Below are 22,107 nucleotides of genomic sequence, written 5' to 3'. Positions count from 1 at the left end.
AGCAAGCTAAAAGGTTTCTTTGACAAACTACAAGTTGATACTTTCAAAATTATTGTTAGCTATTGCACTTCTTTTTGATGGAAAAACAAGGGATATACCCTGTTCATTAACTAAAATAAAAGAGTATCTTTACAAAAAATGGATACGAACTGTATCCGTTGATTGATAGATAGAAAACTTAATTTCTCTTATCTATTGATGTATAACCTTTTTCTCTCAAATATCCATGAAGATGAAGAGAGGGCCTTGCCGTCATTCATCGTTGACATGGATATAGAAGAGAACCAAAGCCGGCCATACATATAGAAAAGAGAAATTAAATTTTCTATAGATCAATTGGAAAACCAAAAATACACCACCAAAAGTATTTACAAGACATCTGAAAACAGATCAAAAGATTTAGCCGCTGCAACGTGGGATTGGCTTGTCTTCCAATATTTTTGCTAACTGGAAAACAGATCAAAAGATTTAGCCGCTGCAACGTGGGATTGGCTTGTCTTCCAATATTTTTGCTAACTGAACAGCTTCCTTCCTTGTTCCCGATCCTGCCCAGTCTTGCAAAGCAAGAATTGAAAGGTTAATAATTGATTCAGCAGAGAAAGATTTTTGTTCAAAGATAAACTTATTTCTTGAAATCCATATAGACCAGCAGACTGCAGAGAAAAGAGTGCGCCATATAATGCCTTCCAGTTTACGTAGAGATGTAACAGAAATCAGAAGTTCTTCAAGAGATGATGGCCAAATGAATGGTAGAAAATAGTTACCAAAATGAATCCAGATTGACTTAGCTGTATTGCATGAGAAGAAGATGTGATTTTTAGTTTCAGCCTGTGTACCACAAAAAATATAGTTTGAATCACCTTGCCACCCTTTCTTGATGAGATTATCTTTGGTATGTAGGCGGTTCAAAGATAAAAGCCAAGTGAAAATTTGTATCTTGCTTGGTAGAATGAGATTCCACGCCACTTTGTAGAAAGCATATTTGATCCCTCTAGAGTTCAGGAAATCATAAAATGATTTAACAGTAAAAGAGCCATTTGCTGTAAGAGACCATCTAGGGTTATCAGGCTGATTAGTGATACTTTGTTGATTGATAAGATTCAAGAGATGAAATTTGTCATATTGAGAATCAGTTGTAATGCTTCGTTTCAATAGAGGATGCCAATGCCATAGATTATTGAGGTAGTGTCCTTGACTACGAATGGAGACATTGCTGGAAAAGATTAAACTGTATAAGGATGGAAATAAACTTGATAGACTATTAACACCAATCCATCTGTCCTCCCAAAACCTGATTTTTTCACCAGAACCAAGAGACCATAACAAAAGATGTAGAAAGACTTCTTTTAATATAGAAGTTTATTAGAAGCAGCTATATACTCAATGAGTGATTGTTGTGTTATGTCTGCAAATCCTTGAATTCGTTTTGCAAGAAAGGATATCTCTTTTAATATAGATTGCATTTTGTAATTTGGAATTCATCACATAATGATGGAGTGCTCACAATTATGCTCCATTATTATCATTTTCATAAAGCCCATGGTGGTCATGTGAAAACAAAGGCAACTATGTACCTATCAAATAAACATATGGTGTTCATTGCAAACAAAGCTATAGGAGACTTTGTAGCTTTCGATATGTCTCTGATATGAATTCACAAACAAATAATGTCTTATGAGTTATTTTTATAAAGTCTCTTGTATGTTGAATTGTGCACTGACTGGAAATACAACATGTGCAATGCACATGAGCTCTCATCGTAAATAATACATTTTCGAAGTTTATGTATGTGCACTTGTAGTAAATACCTTCTCATGAAAATCATATAACTAATGGGATTGCACACACATGCAAATTTCATGATCATTCATGTGAAGTCTTTTTATAGTTATAGCAGAAATGTGATTACATACTAGAAGCAAGTTCATAGAGTTGCACACTTTAGAAAAGTTTTTTGCTTTTTTATTCTTACATCTATTGTGATCTTTGATTAGTAGCTCAGGGCAAAAGATTAAGGTAGTTTCTTCTTTGAATTTTCATTGACGACTTTCATGTCATTCTTTTCTCCATTACACGTTTAGGTTTCTCCAAAAAAAAAAAAAAAACTCTGAAGCCAAAAATAGTTTCCTTCATTGCTGCTCTTGGAACTGACACCACTTTGTAGGGCTAGTTTTAAACAATGAAAGGGCCGAATGATATGTCTGTTAAAATGTATAAGTTTTCAAGTTACGTTTATTTACCTACATGATATAATACTTAATGTATAAGTTTTAAGTTACGTTTATTTATCTGCATGACCTTGATACAGCAAATGCCCACCCACAAGGTGGACATGATATATTATCCCTTATGGGTCAGATGATGAAACCTAGGAAGACTAAAATCACTGACAAACTACGATAAGAAATTAATAAGGTATTATGTTTGTCTTTGTACATATGCTTTTAAATTCACTTCTCTTTTTATTCTGGTCTTTATGGCATCTAGTTTCAGATTACACCTAACATTATGAGAGGATTATAAAGTCTTCATTGGGAAAGGAAATAGTTAATACCAAATAATGCCATCGTAATTACCTAATTGTAGCTAAAAGATGCATTTGTGGCAGGTGGTTAACATGTATATTGATGAAGGAATAGCGAAGCTTGTCCCTAGGGTGCTATTTATTGACGAGGTACATTTCTCTTACGATGTTCCCATTGCTTTTGTTTTGGAAAGGTCTAGTATCAAGAATTATATTTTTACACCTGTTGGTTCATATGCTAGACATGGAATGCTTTTCGTACCTAAATCATGCTCTAGAGAGCTCGATATCACCTATAGTAATATTTGCTACAAACAGAGGAATATGCAATGTGAGGTATGAATTTGCAATGTGTATAATGTTTAGTTAGTATCCAAATAAGCATCCATAACTTATTTGTTATATATCTTTGGCTTCGGTGAATTGAGATTTTTCTTCGCCTAATTGAACTTGACAAGTTGGAAAGGAAGTATCAGATAGCAGTACTACTGTTGCCATAATTAGCTTGTGACAGCTTCTGTTTACTTGTGTGCATAGAAATCATTGTAAAACTCATCAGAAATTCTTCTCTTTTTCTTTTAAAATATTTATGTTATCCTTTTTTGTTGTTGTCGGGAGAACTGATATGACCAGTCCACATGGCATACCTATAGATCTTTTAGACCGACTGGTGACAATTCGGATAAAAACTTATGGCCCCATTGAAATGATTCAGGTTCCTAGCTTTGCTCTTTTCTTCTATATGAAATGCTCACCTGATTACTGATATTTACCACATGTTGGTTTGTGCTAGATATTGGCAATACGTGCACAAGTTGAACAGCTGTAATTAACGAAGAAAGTCTAGCTTACGTGGGAGAGATTGGGCAACAAGCATCTTTGAGGTATGTTCATTTACTTGTAGTTCCTTCAATGTACTGTTCTACAATAAACATGTTATACTGTACAAGTTAATATTGGTTGCTGCTAGATGCTACAGTAAACCGAATCATGTTTTAAATTGATTCATGTTTAAATTGCTTCATGTTTTAAAGTGTTTGCTGATGCTAGCTACTACACTAAACCAAATATTAATTTGTAGAGGCTTAAATGTTCTGTTTTTCTATTTCTAAGTTTCCATTGTTTGTGGCAGGATGAAGGTTGTGAGGTGATGGATGGTGGAGGGGATAATATTTTGGATAGAATCAGTTGGAAGGAGATAAAGCATTGGGAGAGACTCATGAAGGAAGAACTCGTCTTGATAATTTATGTGCTCGCCATGATCTTTGTCATTCAAATTCTAATTATTCATGCTTTATTGCTTCACTGTCATAGGTCTTTGAATATATTTTTATTTATTAGATTTGCATTTCAGTTAAGAGTTGTAGGATGTGGAGAAGTTGTGAACATTGTAAATGGTCTAAACTCAAAGTTTTATAGTTGATTATCACTTCATTGAATTTATTGACAAAGCTTGTATCGAACACGCATTATTTTTTTAATTGATTAAGTTAATTTCTTATTTATGATGATAATTATTTATTTCATTTGAATGATATCATGTATTGAAATAAATGATTAGAAATAGATGAATATCATTGCTACAGTTGGATGAGAGAATAAGCAATAATAATTTGGTGAAAATATCTTTTTAATACCCTAAAGCAATGATTTTATGTTGTTAATATACCTTAGCGGTGGTTTGGATTTTGTTGATGCGAATATTTTATTTTTAAAAAAATAATATTAAATCTTATAGTAACGGTTGTCTTTTGTTGTTAATAGACTATAGCAACGATTAGAATTTGCTGACGTGGATTTTTTATTATTTTATAAAAATTAATCTAATAGCAATTGTTGTTATATTTGCAACGGGTTTAGATCGTTACAATAAGCTAACTGCAACGGCTTTAATAGTAACGGATTATTTACAACGGTTTTAACCGTTGTTAATGTTTTAGAAACGGTCTATACCATTACTAAGAGACCTATAAGCAACGGTTGGAACCATGACTATAAGAAGCTTTTGTAGTAGTGGGGAGAGATATAACATTCTTGTAATCAGAGTTTAACGGATGGTGTAACCGGGTTCAAAGGTATTATAATTTGGAGGTGATAGTGGATTGTTTTCGGTCTTATGGTTTTTCCACATTGAGGGTTTTCCACGTTAAATCTTGTGTGTGATTCCCTTTGATGCATTTGGTGGTTTTCGGGTTTTTGCGATGTTGATAATAGTGTATTGTAGTGGGTTTTAGTCCCACATTGCTTGGGAGAACAAACCTCACACTCCTCTACTTGTATAAATATATGTGCACACTCAATATTCAATTCAAGGGAAATTTACCCAAGATTCTCTCTCTCTCTCTTACTTTAACATGGTATCAGAGCTAGGGCTATTTCCCTTTCAATAAAATTTTTAACGCTTTTGCGTTCTTTTGCCAAATCTTGGCCTTATTGCTTTGCAGCCGTTTAATGTTTTATTTTTTTTATTTTTATTTTTAATTATTTGGCGTTCATCTGCCAGATATTTTGGCCTTGTCGTTTTGCGGCCTCTTAACGCGTTTCGCGTTCTCGTTTAACCTTCGGGTTCTATTTTAAACCTTCGGGTTTCATTCTAACCTTCGGGTTCTATTTTAAACCTTCGGGTTTCATTCTAACCTTCGGGTTCTATTTTAAACCTTCGGGTTTCATTCTAACCTTCGGGTTCTATTTTAAACCTTCGGGTTTCATTCGACCGTCTCTCGGTCTCAAATTAACGGCATCGTCGTTTCAAGCCGTCTCTCGGCCTCAAACGAACGACATTAGTAACAGCATCTCGACATCTTAACGTCTCAAGATTGCTGTTATGGCTCCTTCAGAGAAGATTCCCAAACCACCTTTGCCCCTCAATGATCAAAGTGACTGGGCAGGGTGGTCCACCATTGTCACCAATGCCTTGCGTGGCGCTGGTTTGCTTGATCATCTCACCAGTACGGGACCAGTTCCACCGTCCATCAGCACTGTTGCTTCATCCAGTACTATTGCCTCTGGCAGTGGTGATGTCGATCTTCAGACTGCTCGTGCTCTCTATGTCAAGGAGAGTTCAGAGTGGCAATTGCAGGAATTTCGTGTTATGGATTATCTCACTCGCTGTGTTGGCTCTGGTCTCACTGTCGAGATTGGCTCGCTTCCCTCTGCTCAGGCCATGTGGACTCGTCTCACTGAGCGTTTCACTGAGTGCTCGGGTGCACGGGAGGCATATCTTCTGCAACGCATTTCTCTACAACGCAAAGGTAGTTCATCTCTGCAGTCCCATTTTGGACAAATGCAAGCTTTTTGGACAGAGTTACGCTCCATGCTTCCTGGACGTAATTCCACATATGAAGACTGGCTAGCCTGGTACGAACGGCATGAGGTGCATCAATTGTTTCAGTCCCTTCCTGAATATTCAACTATGGCTGATCAACTACTTCACCAGCCTCAATTTCCGACTTTGGCCTCAGTTATGGGAGCTCTCACTGCTTATGAGACCCGGCAGCAGACAGCACGACTCAATTTGTCAACAGACACTCCTACCTCTTCACTCGAGACTGTTTTGTCTGTACCTGTCACTGCTCCTGTTATGAATTATACTTCTCCACAGGCTCCCTCTCCACAGGCTCGATCTAAGCTCTCTTGCAAATATTGTAAGAAGGAAGGACACCGCATTGAGACATGCTTCAAGCTTCATCCTGAGTTACGTTCCTCAGGTACTGGACGTGGTCGGCGACCCCCTCAGTCTCAACCCTCTCGTACACCAGGATTGTTGGCCAATGCTATACCTTCTACTACTTCAGACTCTACTATTCAAGCTATTGAAAGTCTTCGCCGTCAACTTGATGCTTTTCAACATATCACCTCTACATCCGCCGCACAACTCTCTGGTATGCATTTTGCTGGTTCTTCAGCTAATCCTTCAGTCTCTGGTATGAATGATCTCTGGATTTTTGACTCTGGTTGTTCCTTTCATATGACTTGTAATGCCTCACTTTTATCCTCTGTCTTTACTTCATCCTCTCTTCCTCCTATCTACACAGCTGCTGGACAACCATTGTCCATTACTCAGTATGGCTCTATTACCCCACAAAATGATCCATCTGGTCGTCTAACACTTGGTCCCGTCTATGTGGCTCCACAATTGTGCTTGAATTTAATTTCTATTAGCTCTTTATGCATGGCGGGCCTGTTTGTCTCATTTTCTTCTGATACTTGTATTGTGCAGGATCCACAGACGGGCAAGACGGTTGGGGCGGGTCGTAGGAGGCACAAACTGTATTTTCTGGAATATCTTCACCTTCCAGAGTCCATACGTCCACGTTCTCTTGTTGCTTCTCTTTGTTCGTCAAAACCCTCTACCTCGCTTCCTGCCAATTTATGGCATAGACGACTTGGTCATGTGTGTAATAAAAGGCTGGAGAGTCTTATTCAGTCTGGAGTACTTGGTCCTGTATCATCTAGTTCTAGTATTGAGTCATGTGCTGGTTGCAAATTGGCTAAATTCACTGCTTTACCATTTAAAATGAGTACATCTGTATCCACTTCCTTATTTGATTTAGTACATTCTGATATTTGGGGGCCAGCTCCTTTGCCTTCTTCATCTGGCTACTTATATTATGTTAGTTTTATCGACGATTTCTCTCGTTTTACATGGGTTTACCTACTTAAGAATCGCTCTGACGTACTTACTGCTTATCAAGCCTTCACTGCTATGATTTTCACTCAATGGCAATCTCGTATTAAAGTTTTTCGTTCTGATTGTGCCAAAGAGTACCTATCCTCTGCCATGCGCTCTATCATGTCCTCTCATGGGACTATCTTTCAACAGTCATGTCCCTACACTCATGAGCAAAATGGTGTTGCTGAACGCAAACATCGTCATATCCTCGATACTGCCCGATCAATGCTCATTTCTTACTCTGTTCCTCGTCGTTTCTGGGCTGAGGCTATTCTCACCGCGACTCATGCCATTAATATCACTCCATCTAGCTCTCTTTCCGGTGCTACTCCTTATAGTCGTGTTTATACTCATCCTCCCCGTTATGATCTAGTTCGCGTTTTTGGTTGTCGATGTTTTGTTTTTCTGCCATCTCACGAACGTGATAAATTGTCTCCCAGAGCAGTTTCTTGTGTTTATTTAGGAATTAGTTCAGAACATCGAGGTTATCGTTGTTATGATCCCGCAACTCGTCGAGTTCATATATCTCGTCATGTTCAGTTCGAAGAGGATTCTCCATATTATTCTACTTCTGATGACTTTAATTTCCTCCACTCTACCGATCATGCTTCCCCGTCCACTGCATCACCCACTTCTTCACCTCAATTTTCCTTTCGAGATCTCCCTGACATCTCTCCCTCTCCTTCTGTTGACTCTTCCTCACCTGAGTCTTCTCTTACACCATCTAATCCATATCCTGTGGACACAACTCTCACTCCAGAAAATACTGTTGATCTTCATGCACCTGCGCCAGCATCTCCCCCGCCTGAGGTTCCTCTTGCTCTTCGTCGAGGCAAACGCCCACATGTCATGCCTGCCCGGTATGCTTCTGTTACTTCTTATTCACCTATCTTTCATAACTTTCTTGCTGCCATTCATACTATTGTTGAGCCAAAGTCCTTCCAAGAGGCAGTTCAAATTCCAGAGTGGCGACAAGCTATGGCTGAGGAATTTCAAGCATTTCAGCAAACTCATACCTGGGATATTGTTCCCTGTCCTCCTGGGATCTCTCTTGTTGGCAGTAAATGGGTTTATAAGGTCAAGTTTCGTCCTGATGGCACCATTGAACGTCGAAAAGCTCGTTTAGTGGCTAGAGGTTTTACTCAGCAACAAGGTATTGATTATGAGGAGACCTTTGCTCCTGTTGCTCAGATGCCCACTGTGCGTACTCTCCTTGCGGTCGCTGCTGCTCATCGTTGGCCCTTATACCAGATGGATGTCAAAAATGCTTTTCTTCATGGCTCTTTATCAGAGACCGTATATATGCAACCGCCTCCAGGGTCAAATATTCCTCCGGGACATGTATGTCTCCTTCGTCGTGCTGTTTATGGTCTCAAACAGGCACCCCGCGCTTGGTTTGAGTGTTTTCGCGATGTTGTGCTCAAAGCGGGCTTTATAGAAAGTCATCAAGATGCTTCTCTGTTTGTTCGCACTACATCGCGTGGCAGGGTTTTATTACTCATCTATGTAGATGATATGATCATTACAGGTGATGATATGACAGGTATACAATACGCAAAATCTCAGTTGCAACAACAGTTCCACATGAAGGATCTTGGATCTCTTCGGTATTTCCTTGGTCTAGAAATTTCTCAAGGCCCGCGGGGTGTATTACTGTCTCAACAGAAGTATCTCTCAGATATTCTAAATCAAGCTGAGTTAACTGATAATACAACTGTCGATACTCCACTCCAGCAGAATGTCAAACTTTGCTCTACTGACGGTGAGCCTCTATCTGATCCTACCCGATATCGACATCTTGTTGGTCAGTTGGTCTATTTGTGCATCTCTCGACCAGATATCTCTCATGCTGTTGGTATTGTCAGTCAATTTGTTAGTGCCCCACGTTCTGTACACTATGCTGTCTTATTACGAATTCTTCGGTACCTCCGGGGTACTAGCACTCGCTCACTTTTGTTTCCTGCTACATCTAAGTTAGAGCTTTGTGCATATTCTGATGCTGATTGGGCTGGTGATCCAACTACCAGAAAGTCTACCACATGTTATTGTATATTTCTTGGTGATTCCCTTATTTCCTGGCGAAGTAAGAAACAAGATGTTATTGCTCTTTCCAGTACTGAGGCAGAGTATCGTGCAATGTCCACAACAGCTAAAGAGATTATTCATCTTCGTCGCCTTCTCAGTGATTTCGGTATTTCTGTTACGACTCCTACTCCTCTCTACTGTGATAATAAGAGTGCCATCCAGATTGCTAATAATCCAGTATTTCATGAAAGGACCAAACATATTGAGATCGACGCTCATTTTGTCCGTCACCAAGTTATCAAGGACAAGACAATTCTACTTCCTCATGTTTCATCCGCTGACGAGCTTGCAGATTTCTTCACAAAGGCCTTACCTGTTCATCGGTTCCAGTTTCTTGTACGCAAACTCACTTTGTTTGATCCAACATGAGTTTGAAGGGGGCTGTTGATAATAGTGTATTGTAGTGGGTTTTAGTCCCACATTGCTTGGGAGAACAAACCTCACACTCCTCTACTTGTATAAATATATGTGCACACTCAATATTCAATTCAAGGGAAATTTACCCAAGATTCTCTCTCTCTCTCTTACTTTAACATGCGAGATATAAAAATCCTAACAATTAGCATTGCAATACTTTGTCAGTGTAAAAGATTGTAATTTGAAGGTGATCGTGGATTGCTTTCGATCTTGTGGTTTTTTTCATATTGAGAGTTTTCCACGTTATATCTTGTGTGAAATTCTCTTCACTGCGTTGGTGGTTTTTGGGGTTTTTGCCAGATATAAAAATCCTAACAATTAGCATTGCAATACTTTTATTACTTGGCTGATACTAAGTCATTGTTCCCTGGGGAAAAAGATGTATAGCTTTAAATTAAGAAATTATACATTTTTGTGATGACAATGATATACACCAGATGCGTTCCCCTAATATATTCTGGATAATCTTTCCAACTGTGCAGACAAATAAATTGAGAAAGCACACACTTCACATAGATGACAAAGGGATAGAGATGAGTTGATAATGAAATACTACTTCATCTATTATCTTCAATGATCTAATTCGATCTATTGAATTGATCAACACGTTTTCTTTTAAATATTATTTTCATCTGCCATACTATATTTTAATTTATTTATATATTTCTTTGTCTTAGCAGCAGTATAACTTTCTTAATTAATAAATCAAAGCCAGCCGTGCTGATAGCGTCATTTAGCCAAATATCATTCATTTGCTGCTGGATAATATATGAGTACATACATGCACAACAAATTGTAGGTGATGCCGATTGAAGATACCGCCCATATTTTTGCTACTTTCTTCAAGTATTGAAAACATGTTATGTTAAACATGTTATATTTTACTTTCTTCAAGTATTGAAAACATGTTATGTTATGGATGAAGGAATTTCAGCATCAGCAGCAGAATCAGGAAAAACAGGTGGCGGTCGACCGGTCCGGTCGACCGGATTCGTGCACAAGGAGGTCGGTCGACCGGTCCGGTCGACCGACGGCTCTCTGGATTCTTTCGGGGTTCTGCTGGAGGTGGTCGGTCGACCGGGTCGGTCGACCGGAATTGATCGCGGTCGACCGGTCCGGTCGACCGACGCTGTTTTGGGCTGGGCTTTCAGGTTTTCGACCCGATTCGTTTTGGGCCGCCCGACGAAGCGGATATCAGTTTTTCAGGTTTTCGACCCGGTTCGTTTTGTAAGTTCTATATATACCTAAACCTGTTTGTTTAGGGAAGAGGTTGGACGAATTTGAGCAGCCAAAGAGAGAAAATCATTGCATCCAATTGGGAGAGAGCTTTGAGAGATTTAGAGTTTTGTTTTAGGGTTTGGTCTGAGAGATTTGTAACCCTATTTGTATTCTCTTGATTTCTAGTAGAAAGAACTCCCCCCTCCTTGCCCCGTGGACGTAGGCAACTTGCCGAACCACGTAAATTGTGTGTTCTTGCTGTGATTGTGGTTTGCATATTGTTTGTGGTTTAGTTCGAGTTATTGTTCGTGTTGCCCTAGAAAGCTTCCGCCGCGCACAACAAGTAACAATTAGAATTATGCCTATTCCTTTTTTTTATATATTAGTTATGCTTATCCCCTAGACATATATATGATTTTAAGGAAATTGTATTTCTTTTAGATATTCTTCTATGTGCATGCATGCTCAGCCTGCCCTACATGATTCAGACTTGCCTAAACTTGTCTAAATTATTCAGGGAAAGAAAAGAAAAAAAAATCTTTCGCGTAGTAGCCTCAATGGACAAAATACTTGATCCATTTTATGTAGAAGATAATTAAACAATTTGATTATTAGAAAATATTGCCAGATTTATTAAGTACAAAAGTACGTGGAGGAGTGTGCGTTGCACTCACTAAAAAAAAAATGTATAAATTAACACAAAACAATCAACGAAACTGACACGGACCAGCTAGCACCTTCTCAAACACTTTCCAAGTAAGCTCCATCTCTTCAAAGCACCTGCATGCCTCCTCCCTTTTTTATTGTTTCTCAATCTCACGACCGTTGGTCGGTGGTACGTGGCACGGTCTCATTGGACAGACTTTCACCCCCACCTTACCAAGCAAATCTTGGAAGCACGTATGCGTTTTCGAAAGGGGAAGGAATCCCCTCACCCCCAAGTAAAGGTACACCTGTCCCTCTCGCCTTTGCGCTATATACTTTTTGGAATAATTGTTGCCAGGTCCTCGTTCGTTCCTTTGTCAAGCTCTCAGGTCCAAAAGGGAGAGGAAATTAAGTTAGCATCATGTTTTGAATTACTGTCGATGTGTCCCTATAGGCTATAGGTGAGTTATAGCGTCATTAGGCAGCAAGCAGACTGGATGTGTATGTGCCCTTGTGTTTGATAAGTGAGGATGATGTATACATGAGGGAATGGGGCCTCCTATTCCCTCATGTTGGAGCTGAGTTGTAGGCTCATGTTCCTGTCGAAGAGCTCTTTCACTAAATTAAAATTCCGAAGTTGCATATAATGGGGGTTGAGATTTATAATATGTTCTAACATGTCCCGTAGGTCGAGGTTTTTATATAGGTTGAAACATGAACCCATGCGGATGTATTACTTTTTAATATCTGTTTAAATTTATGGCTATAGTGAGATTTGAACCCAAATTGCTCTGCTATCATGTCAAGAATTCTATTACATACGACACCAAAATTCTGAATTTATAATGATAATTGAGGGTTATACTTTTATATTCCCCAAGATCCCAAGGTGCTTCCTTTGTGGTAGATCTGATCACATGGCCAACAAATGCTCTCTTGGAGACTTCAAATGCTTCGCCTGCAACCTTGTAGGACCCCCCCAAGATCCCAAGGTGCTTCCTTTGTGGTAGATCTGATCACATGGCCAACAAATGCTCTCTTGGAGACTTCAAATGCTTTGCCTGCAACCTTGTAGGGCATACCTCAGTTAGTTGCCCTAACAAAAAGCAGCCTCCTTTACTCAGCCTCCCCCCTCAGATACCCCCACCACCTCCCCCTCCTCTTTTCCTCCCAAAAGTCTCTCTCCCCCCTTCTGTTAGTTCGAGTCTGGTTGAGTTCTCGAGATTTGCGCACCTTCAGATCAAGTCTGGAAAGCCCTCCTATCCAGATCTGGTGGAGAGCTTGGAGCGCCATCTCAAGGTAGAGAAATGGACCTATGTGATTAGGCAATCCTCGGAGAACTCCTACTTCATCCAGTTCCCGGACGAGGAGACGTTGGATCATGCTTGTTCTAAACCCTTCTTCAACTTGGGTAACTTTGGGGGTATTTTCACCCCCTGGTCAGAGTCTTTTGGCCTTAAAGTGCTTCCGAAATTTTTTTATGTCTGGGTAGAAATTATTGGTCTCCCCATTCATTTATGGGACTCGGAGTTCATTACCAGTATTCTTGTGGACATAGGAGATGTCATTGCTTTCTCCGACGATATCATGCTTAAGAGAGAAGCCCTAGCTTGCAAAGCTATGCTGCATGTTAGGGATCCCTCTGAAATCCCCCAAGAAGTCATATTCAGGTATGAAGCAGAAAATGGAGTTCATATCATGGAAGGATCAGTCAAACTAAGAGTGGTAGGTGAGCCACTGCCAGCGGAAAAAGGAAGAGATCGGGATCTCTTCGAAGTCTTTGTTCGTAAAGAAGGTGCCTCATCCCCTCCTCCCAAAGATCAGCCCCTCCAATGCCCTCGCCAGAGCCACTTGTCTCTATCCCCGAGACCAAATCAGGCCTCCTTAAAAGGAAAAAGCCCAATGTTGGAAGAAGATGGCTCAAATCCTCCTCCTCTCCCCCCATCAGTTCCAGCTCCGCCTGAGCTCATGGCGGTCTCTTTCAAAGGTATTACGATCGACATCTCCAAAGATTCCTGGTTCTCTCTCAAAGCAGCTTTCCCACATCTGGTAGACGTTCCGTCTTTATCCCCAAAAGGAGACTCTGCCATCCAGATCAGCTCCACAGACTCTAAGGACCAGAACTCTTCCTCTGATATTCCCCCTGGTTTCGAACCGGCCAAGAAGAAGTCCAAACGAACCAAGAAAAAAATCTCAAGCAGCAACCCCTCGCACCGGCCTTTCAGGAAACATCTAGCCATGATCAAGAAGGGTAAGCTTTCAGGTATATCTAAACCATACTCCTCTTCCTCTGTTTCCACTCCTCCCATTCCCCCACCGGACCTGGACTCTTTGGAAGAGATCTCAGTGAACTGTGGCATTCTAGCTCCAGTAGATAAGTCTGGTTTGAAGGAGATCCAGAATAGGATGTCTTTAGGGGACCTTCCCCTCTGAGCCCCCTCCCTCCTCATTTCTCTAAGTTGTCTTCTTCTGTTTATCCATGCGTATAGGATCTTGGAATGTTCGCGGGTTAAACGACCCTGCTAAACGTAGGTTGGTCAGGGAGTGTCTTGCCCTTGCCAAAGTAAACCTGGTCGGTCTTCAGGAATCAAAAATATCAGCCTCCAACCCCTCTTTCCTTAAATCCTTAGGGGGAAACTCTATTACTTCTTGGTTATCTCTTGATGCATCAGACTCGAGGGGGGGGTGTTCTCCTAGGATGGAACGATGACATCTTTTCCTGCTCCTCCTCGTCCTCAGACATTTTCTCTGTTACGGCTACCCTCACTCATAAACCTTCAAATTGGAGCTTCGTAGCTACTTCCATCTACGCCCCTTGTGATCCATCTGATAGGGAAGTTTGCTGGTGGGAAATCAAGAGGATTAGAAGTTCTCATGCTTTGCCATGGGTTGTTTTTGGTGACTTCAACATGACCTTGAGTTCAGAGGAAAGAAGTGGTCGTTCCAGCTCCCTTAGAGATATTAAAGTTTTTCAGCGCCTCATTGACTCGGTTCATCTGATAGACCTCCCCCTCAGTGGGAGGAAATTCACCTGGTCTAACCTTAGATCCCCCCCATCCTTAGCTAGATTGGATAGATTCTTAGTTTCCTTGGACTTTGAAACTAAATTTCCTCAAATGGTCCAGTTTGCTTATCCAGCTCAATGTTCAGATCACTGTCCAGTCTTGTTGGATACCAACTCTCCTGTTGTCCCTCCTCTCTTCAGACTCGAAAAAATGTGGTTATCAATCCCCTCTTTCCTTTCCTTCATTGAATCCAGTTGGGCTTCCTTCTCTCCTAGAGGGGAACAGACCATGTCCCTTCCTGCCAAGCTAAAACTCATTAAGAGGAGAATCAAATGGTGGAAAAGGTTTTGCTTCAGATCCCTCCCCCATCATCTCTCTGATCTCATGTCCCAAATTCACTCTCTTGATGTCTCCGAAGAATCGAGGGACCTTTCCTCTTCAGAGCTCCATCTTAGATCTGATTTAAAGGATCAGGTCCTCTCTCTCGCTAACGCTGAAGAGATAAAATGGAAACAAAGGTCCCGTATTCAGTGGCTTAAAGAAGGGGATAACAACTCAGCCTTCTTTCACAAAGTGGCCTCCTATCACCGCAGAAAAAATTTTATTCCCCATCTCATTATAAATGATTCAATCATCTCCTCTGATAGTGATATTAAGCTATCTTTCCTTTCCTTTTTTTTCTAATCTATACAGCAAACCACCTGCCTCTAGCTTGAGACCCAACTGGAATCTCTTATACCCTTCAGGCCTCCTAGACTTAGCCTCCCTCGATCTCCCCTTCTCCCAACAAGAAATCACTGAAGCAGTTTTTGGCCTTCACCCTGACAAATCCCCAGGACCAGATGGCCTTCCTATTCTCTTTTATCAAAAGTTTTGGCCAGTTATTAAATCTGATGTCTTCGACTTCATTCAAGGTCTATACTCTCACCCCCAGTCTCTCCAAAACATCAACTACTCCCATATCTGCCTCATCCCCAAAAAGGCAGATGCTATTTCCCCCAAAGATTTCCGGCCCATAAGCTTGATCAACAGCTCATGTAAGATATTTTCTAAAGTCCTGTCTAATAGGCTTAGAAAAGTTCTCCACTTGCTTATAGACAACTCTCAATCTGCCTTTCAAGAAGGTAAATCCTCCCTGGATTCTTTTCTGTTAGGCCACGAAATGATAAATTTCTGTTCTTCTGGGAAAAAAGAGGTGTGTGCCATTAAAGTTGATTTTTATAAGGCTTTTGACTGTGTCGACTGGTCCTTTCTCCTTTCCCTTCTTGAAGCCAGAGGCTTTGGCCCCAAATGGTGTTCCTGGATTCACCATATCATTTCATCCTCTAAATCTGCCGTATTGGTCAATGGCTCCCCAACCTCTTTCTTCAAATGCTTCAGGGGTCTCAAGCAAGGAGACCCCCTCTCCCCTCTCCTCTTCCTGCTTGTGACGGATGTCCTCAGTAGGATGCTTAAATGCAGTGCAGATGCAGGTGACCTTTCCGATCTCAAATTGAAAGGTAAACTCAATTCCATCAGATCTATTCAATTTGCGGACGACACCCTGATCTTCTCCAGGGCTAACTCCTCTGATATGGTTACTCTCAAATCCATTCTTTCAATTTTTGCCAGCATTTCAGGGCTTTGTGCTAACCCTCAGAAATCCAATCTGTACTATCTTGGGAAAATCCCTCATAAAGGCAATTTCCTGGCTGAAACCCTCAACTGTGCAGTCGGTACCCTCCCTTTCTCTTATCTGGGTCTCCCCCTGAAAAGGGGATCTCTATCCAAAAGAGAGTGGCAACCTCTCCTAGAATCTTTTAAAAAAAAGCTATCTTTATGGAAGAACAAAACTCTTTCAATAGGAGGCAGATTAACATTGCTGAACTCAGTGCTCTCCTCTATTCCCCTTTATTACATGTCTTTCTTCAAGTTGCCGATATGGGTCTCCAAGGCCATTGATAAAATCAGAAGAAATTTCCTCTGGAATGGCAGCCACAGCTTCTCTAGATCCAAGTGCCTCATTAACTGGGGTATAGTATGTAAACCCAAAGTTGAAGGTGGGCTTGGGGTGATTGATATCCCCTCCTTTAATTCAGCCCTCCTCTCCAAATGGATCTGGAAAATTTGGGATAGATCATCATTCCTCAGTGAAGTGTTTTTTTCTATATATTCCAAACATGGAGCTAACCCTTTTGCTAATCATCCGAAGTTGGCACACTCAAGATTTTTCCAGGACCTTCTCTCAGCTCAATCCACTTTCTTCAGCATTGTCAGATGGAATGTCGGTAATGGTACTTCGAGCAGTTTTTGGCATGACAAATGGGCAGCAGCTAACACCCTTAGCAGCCTCTTTCCCCATGCTTACAAGCTTGCCTTCTTGAGTAATTGTAGCATCAGTTCGCAAGGTAGATGGGCAAATGGTTCATGTCTTTGGCATCCTATTATTAGAAGGGGATCTTCCCCAAGAGAGAGGGATGATGTTATTCACCTCCACTCCTTCCTAGAACATCTATCTCCAGGTGGCCCATCCGAACAAGACTCCTTATGGTGGCCTCTTCACCCATCGGGCGCTTTCTCTGTAAAATCCCTTTACTCTTTTACTTCTTCAGGGGGTTTTAAATCCCAGTTTTTCAAGTTAATATGGAAATCCAACATTCCCCTTAAGGTAAAAATCCACCTCTGGATCATCTCTAAAGGGAAATTGAATACCAAAGATAATTTGATCAAAAAAGGTTGGAACGGTGATCCAAGTTGTCCATTATGTCATCGGGAGACGGAGTCCCATGACCATTTATTTATACACTGCTCTTTTGCTCGTGAAGTATGGAATCACCTTCTCCCACATTTCCCAGCAAACTGCTGGCCTTTAAACATGGAAAAGCTGCTGTTGCTCTATCAATTACCCAACATTTGCCTGAATATCAAAACCTTTTGGAAGATCTTGTTGCCTTGTTTCTGTTGGTGGATATGGTTTACAAGGAACTCTTTAATTTTCAGAGATACTCCTCCTAACTCGCTATTAGCTGCATCTAATATTGCGAGATTCTCACTTTTCTGGACAGGTGAAGAAGATGACAGGACGGCGAGGAGGCTTCGTAGGGCAGCCCTTAATCTCGGCCTCCAGAACCTAGCGAAGAAGTCTTCCTCAGGGGATGCAGGGGAGAGCCTCCGCAGCAGCTAACATCTGTATCCTGAGTGGCATTCTAGACATGCTTTGTTGACTTTGGGTGTTTTATTTGTTCCCTTTTGGTTAGGGGCTATCAGTGCCTAGCATTTTCAGTCTCTTATCAGTATTGTAGTGTTTTCTATGATCCTTATGAAACGTTGTCTATTTTTGGTTTCCTTTTGCCTTCTTTAGATGATGGTATCGGTTGGTGTGGTGTGGTAGGTGACGACTATGGTCCGCTCCCTACCCACCTCTCTCACTGATCTCACCATCAATCTAGAGAAGAAGTATGTACATTCTTCTATCTTCTATTAATATATTCAAATGAACAGGGTACCTCACCCTGTTTCTCAGGTTCAAAAAAAAATATTTTACATTTTTTTCTATACATTGTCTTGAGTACGTGATGATTTGAAAATCGATAATTTATGAATGACTTAATCATTTTTATTATATGAGCATTTTTTTAGGGGTCGAAATGAATGTCAGGTGACCAGCTACAGAACAATGGATCACATGTCATGTTCATAATTTAATTCCTTGAAATTCTATACGAAATCAAAGGGTAGCAAATTAAGACAATTAATCATCTCATAGTCGGTCCCATAAAATTTAGTATAATTTCTCGTCTCGAGAAAAAAAAAAAGAAGGAATTCATCTATATACAAACCATTAGTCTTTTAGTTTTCTTTTTGAGTATACAAAACAGTAAAACTAAAAATAAAATGAAAAGGCACGAGAAAGTATAGGTAATTGTAGTGTTAGAGGCTTAGCTGATAAACTTAATGTCACAAAGGAAAGAGCTTGTAAATCCATGAGCAATCGTAGCTTGCAAGTCATCTTAAGACAAACATGATCTCAAGTTTTCACCAATTACGTGTCACTCTCAACCTTTAACAAAAGTAAGATGATAGCTAAGACAATGTACATATACAACAAAGACCATAGCTCAAGTTTGAAGGAAAAGGCAACGATTCAACAAGAGGCAGAAGACTTCACCCTTAAAAAAAAAAGCTTCATCAATCAATACTCTATTGTTGGTGATAGAGATTGCATCTTTGTTCGCCTTATGAGTCACTCATTTAAGATGTTGGCAGACAAAAAAGCAGTTTTGAGGAAACAAACCACTGATAGGAAATTTTAGTTGCCAGATCAATTTGAATCTTGGTAAGTTTTTCAGAAGCAGCTAAGTTGTCAGAAAAATGCAAGGTTCTCTGCTTCAATCAGAGCATCATATCAATCAATATGGATAAAGAAGGACACGTGATTCTCCAGTAAAGGCATACAAAAGAGGATCATCTTTGAGAAAAAAGAGGAAATCTCTTTATCTTTTTGGTGATAGAAAGCAAATATATCTGAAGAACTTTTAGCACATGACACAGCAATAATATTTTTATGCACTTCTGCAACTAAGTGTTATAGGTTGACTCAAATACACAAATTCATTATGATTTGGGAGTTACTTTTTAGGTTGATTTGTTTTAAGCAAGAGTCCTACTTACATTAGACTTTGCACAACCAACCATATTAGAGGTTTATTCCTACTTAGATTCTTATTGGGTTTTAGAACATGTGGACTTTTATTCCTATTAGAACTCTTATTCCTTAGACAGCAAAGAGCTATGACCTTCAAGGTTATATAAGAACAGTCTTTCAAGCTAATTAGATGCATTAATCTTCAGAGCACCAATCAAGAAGAGAGAGTTCTTTTGTGAAGCTTATTTGATATTCTTCTCTTTTGTTCCTTTAATTGAGAGTTGTATTAGGCTTTTGGGGTGTGATTTAGGATTGAGTGATTGAGATATTCCACTTTGTATTCCTCACAATTAGTAAAGCTTTTCTCCTCATTCGCCCGTGGACGTAGGCTACAAGCTGACCCACGTATATCTTTGTGTTCGTGTGTTCTTGATATTTTTCGTGCTATCGTGTGATTGATATTAGTTTATTCTAGGGAAATTGCCATAACAAATTGGTATCAGAGCCCTCAACTATCGATCGGACGAGAAGATGACGAAAACTACTACGAAGTGAGATATCGAGAAGTTTGACGTCAACATCAGTTTTAGCCTTTGGCAAGTTAGGATGATCGACGTGTTGACACAGAGTGGATTGAAGAAGGGTTTGTTCGGAAAGTTGAAGAAACCGGCTACTATGACGGAGGAAGATTGGAACGAGTTGGATGACAGAGCTCTCATAGCGATCCAGTTATGTTTGACAAACGAAGTTTTGCAAGAAATTATCACAGAGAAAATAACCACTGGTTTGTGGTCTAAATTGGAGGATTTGTAGTTGACGAAGTCACTCACTAATTGCCTCCTCTTGAAGCAGAGTTTGTACACACTTCGGATGTTGAAAGGAACACCCATCAAATCTCATATTGGTGAATTTAATTATGTGATTACAGATTTGAGTAAGATTGATGTTAAGATCGATGATGAAGATCAAACCCTATTATTATTGTGTTATTTTCTGTCTTCCTACAAGCACTTCATGGATGCTATGATTTATGGTCGAGATTCTATTGGTATCAAAGACGTCAAAGAGAACTTATTGAATAATGAGAAGATCGATAAAGAGTTAATCACAAGTGAAAGTATCGATAAAGCTGATGACTTATTTGTTCGAGGAAGATCGGAAGAAAGAGGCTTTGGAGGTAACAAGTATAAGTCGAAGCATAAGAATCTGACCTGCAGATATTGTAAGAAGAAAGGACACATCAAGACCGATTGTTACATAATAAAGAACAAAAATAAACAAGGAGAGTATGAAGAAAAATTAAAGGAGGACGCCGCTGAAGTTGATATTGCTGAAAATGTGATTTTATTAGCTACAGATGATATAAATAGGAGCATGGATGATTGGATTTTGGATTCGGGTTGTTCCTATCATATATGTCCTAATCGGGACTGGTTCACCACTTATGAAGTTATTGATGGTGGAACTGTTCTTATGGGGAATAACGCCTTATGTAAGACTATTGGGAAAGACACAATTCAGATTAAGATGCATGATGGAATCATCAGGACTTTGTCAGATGTTAGGCATATTCCAGGTTTAAGGAAGAATCTCATCTCTTTGGGCACTGTTGATAACATTGGGTGTAATTTTTTAGGTGAAGGTGGAGTTCTTAGGGTTACAAAAGGCTCTCTTGTGGTTATAAAAGAAAAAAAGATTGACAGCTTGTATGTTTTGCAGGGTTCTACCATTATCGGCTCGGCTGCAGTTGCATCATCGATGTCAGGAGTTGATACTACCATATTATGACATATGAGACTTGGTCATATGAGTGAGTACGGATTGACCGAGTTGAGTAAGAAGGATCTTTTATGTGGACAGTGTATAGGAAAATTAGGATTCTGCGAGTATTGCATCTTTGGGAAGCAGAAAAGAGTCACCTTCAATATGACAGTGCATCAGGCTAAATATACTTTGGATTATATACATTCAGATCTTTGGGGACCTTCTCAAGTTGCCTCGAGGGGTGGTAGTTCCAAATATTTATTGACCTTCATTGATGACTACTCCAGGACCTTCTCAAGTTGCCTCGAGGGGTGGTAGTTCCAAATATTTATTGACCTTCATTGATGACTACTCCAGGAAGGTTTGGGTCTACTTTTTGGGGTGGTAGTTCCAAATATTTATTGACCTTCATTGATGACTACTCCAGGAAGGTTTGGGTCTACTTTTTGAGACATAAAGATGAGGTGTTTGTGACTTTCAAACAATGGAAGTCTTTGATTGAGAAGTAGACTGGGAGGCTAATTAAGTGGCTTAGAACTGATAATGACTTTATGTTTTATGGAGGAGAATTTAATGAGTTCTGCAAGAAGCAGGGAATCGCTAGACATCATACAGTCCCTCGCACGTCACAACAGAATGGAGTGGCAGAACGTATGAACATAACCCTATTAGAGAAAGCTCGTTGTATGATGTTCAATGCAGGTTTAGGCAAGGAATACTGGGCGGAAGCAGTGAATACGGTTTGTTACTTAGTGAATCGGTCGCCATCTACTGCTATTAGTTGTAAAACTCCAGAGGAGGTTTGGTCCGGTAAGCTTGTGGATTATTCTAATCTTAGAATATTTGGTTGCCCTGCATATGAGCATGTTAGTCAAGGAAAACTTGAGTCGCGATCGAAGAGGTGCATATTCCTAAGTTATGCATCGGGTGTTAAGGGTTTTAGGTTGTGGTGTCCTGATCTAACTTTTGATGAATTTGCTATGTTCCACCAGAAACGGTCATCGGTTTCAGTTGTTGATAAGGTGTGCACTAAAGAACATAAGGTGGTATTAGAAATTCGTGATTCAGCTCCTCAGCATGATAAGACTATGAGAGTTTAGTAGCTAAATCTCGTTCAAGTAGATGAAGCATCTCAGCAGCTGCAAGAAGAGCG

General features: G+C 40.1%; 2 protein-coding genes across 2 annotated transcripts; one reads left to right on the top strand and one right to left on the bottom strand.

Annotated features, from left to right (window-relative positions):
* On the bottom strand, positions 469-1,463 carry LOC109847877. Its single transcript, XM_020417111.1, has 2 exons — positions 1,381-1,463; positions 469-1,291 (listed from the first exon to the last, which is right to left on the bottom strand). Exons 1-2 carry the CDS (start codon positions 1,461-1,463, stop codon positions 469-471), a joined length of 906 nt encoding a protein of 301 aa, XP_020272700.1.
* On the top strand, positions 13,391-17,915 carry LOC109850642. The gene is made up of 2 exons (XM_020420695.1): positions 13,391-13,812; positions 17,611-17,915. Exons 1-2 carry the CDS (start codon positions 13,464-13,466, stop codon positions 17,727-17,729), a joined length of 468 nt encoding a protein of 155 aa, XP_020276284.1. The 5' UTR covers positions 13,391-13,463; the 3' UTR covers positions 17,730-17,915.

The sequence above is a fragment of the Asparagus officinalis genome, chromosome 7 (genome assembly GCF_001876935.1).
Source record: "Asparagus officinalis chromosome 7, Aspof.V1, whole genome shotgun sequence".
NCBI lineage: Eukaryota > Viridiplantae > Streptophyta > Magnoliopsida > Asparagales > Asparagaceae > Asparagus > Asparagus officinalis.
Note: the sequence above shows the minus strand (reverse complement) of the source record. Positions and strands in the feature narration are given on the sequence as shown.

Coding starts and splice junctions, on each gene's coding strand:
- LOC109850642 (XM_020420695.1), top strand. CDS start 13,464: ATGTTGGAAGAAGATGGCTCAAATCCTCCTCCTCTCCCCCCATCAGTT. Junction 13,813..17,610: donor TCTAGCCATGATCAAGAAGG/GTAAGCTTTCAG, acceptor TTTTCTGGACAG/GTGAAGAAGATGACAGGACG.
- LOC109847877 (XM_020417111.1), bottom strand. CDS start 1,463: ATGCAATCTATATTAAAAGAGATATCCTTTCTTGCAAAACGAATTCAA. Junction 1,292..1,380: donor ACACAACAATCACTCATTGA/GTATATAGCTGC, acceptor TGAAAAAATCAG/GTTTTGGGAGGACAGATGGA.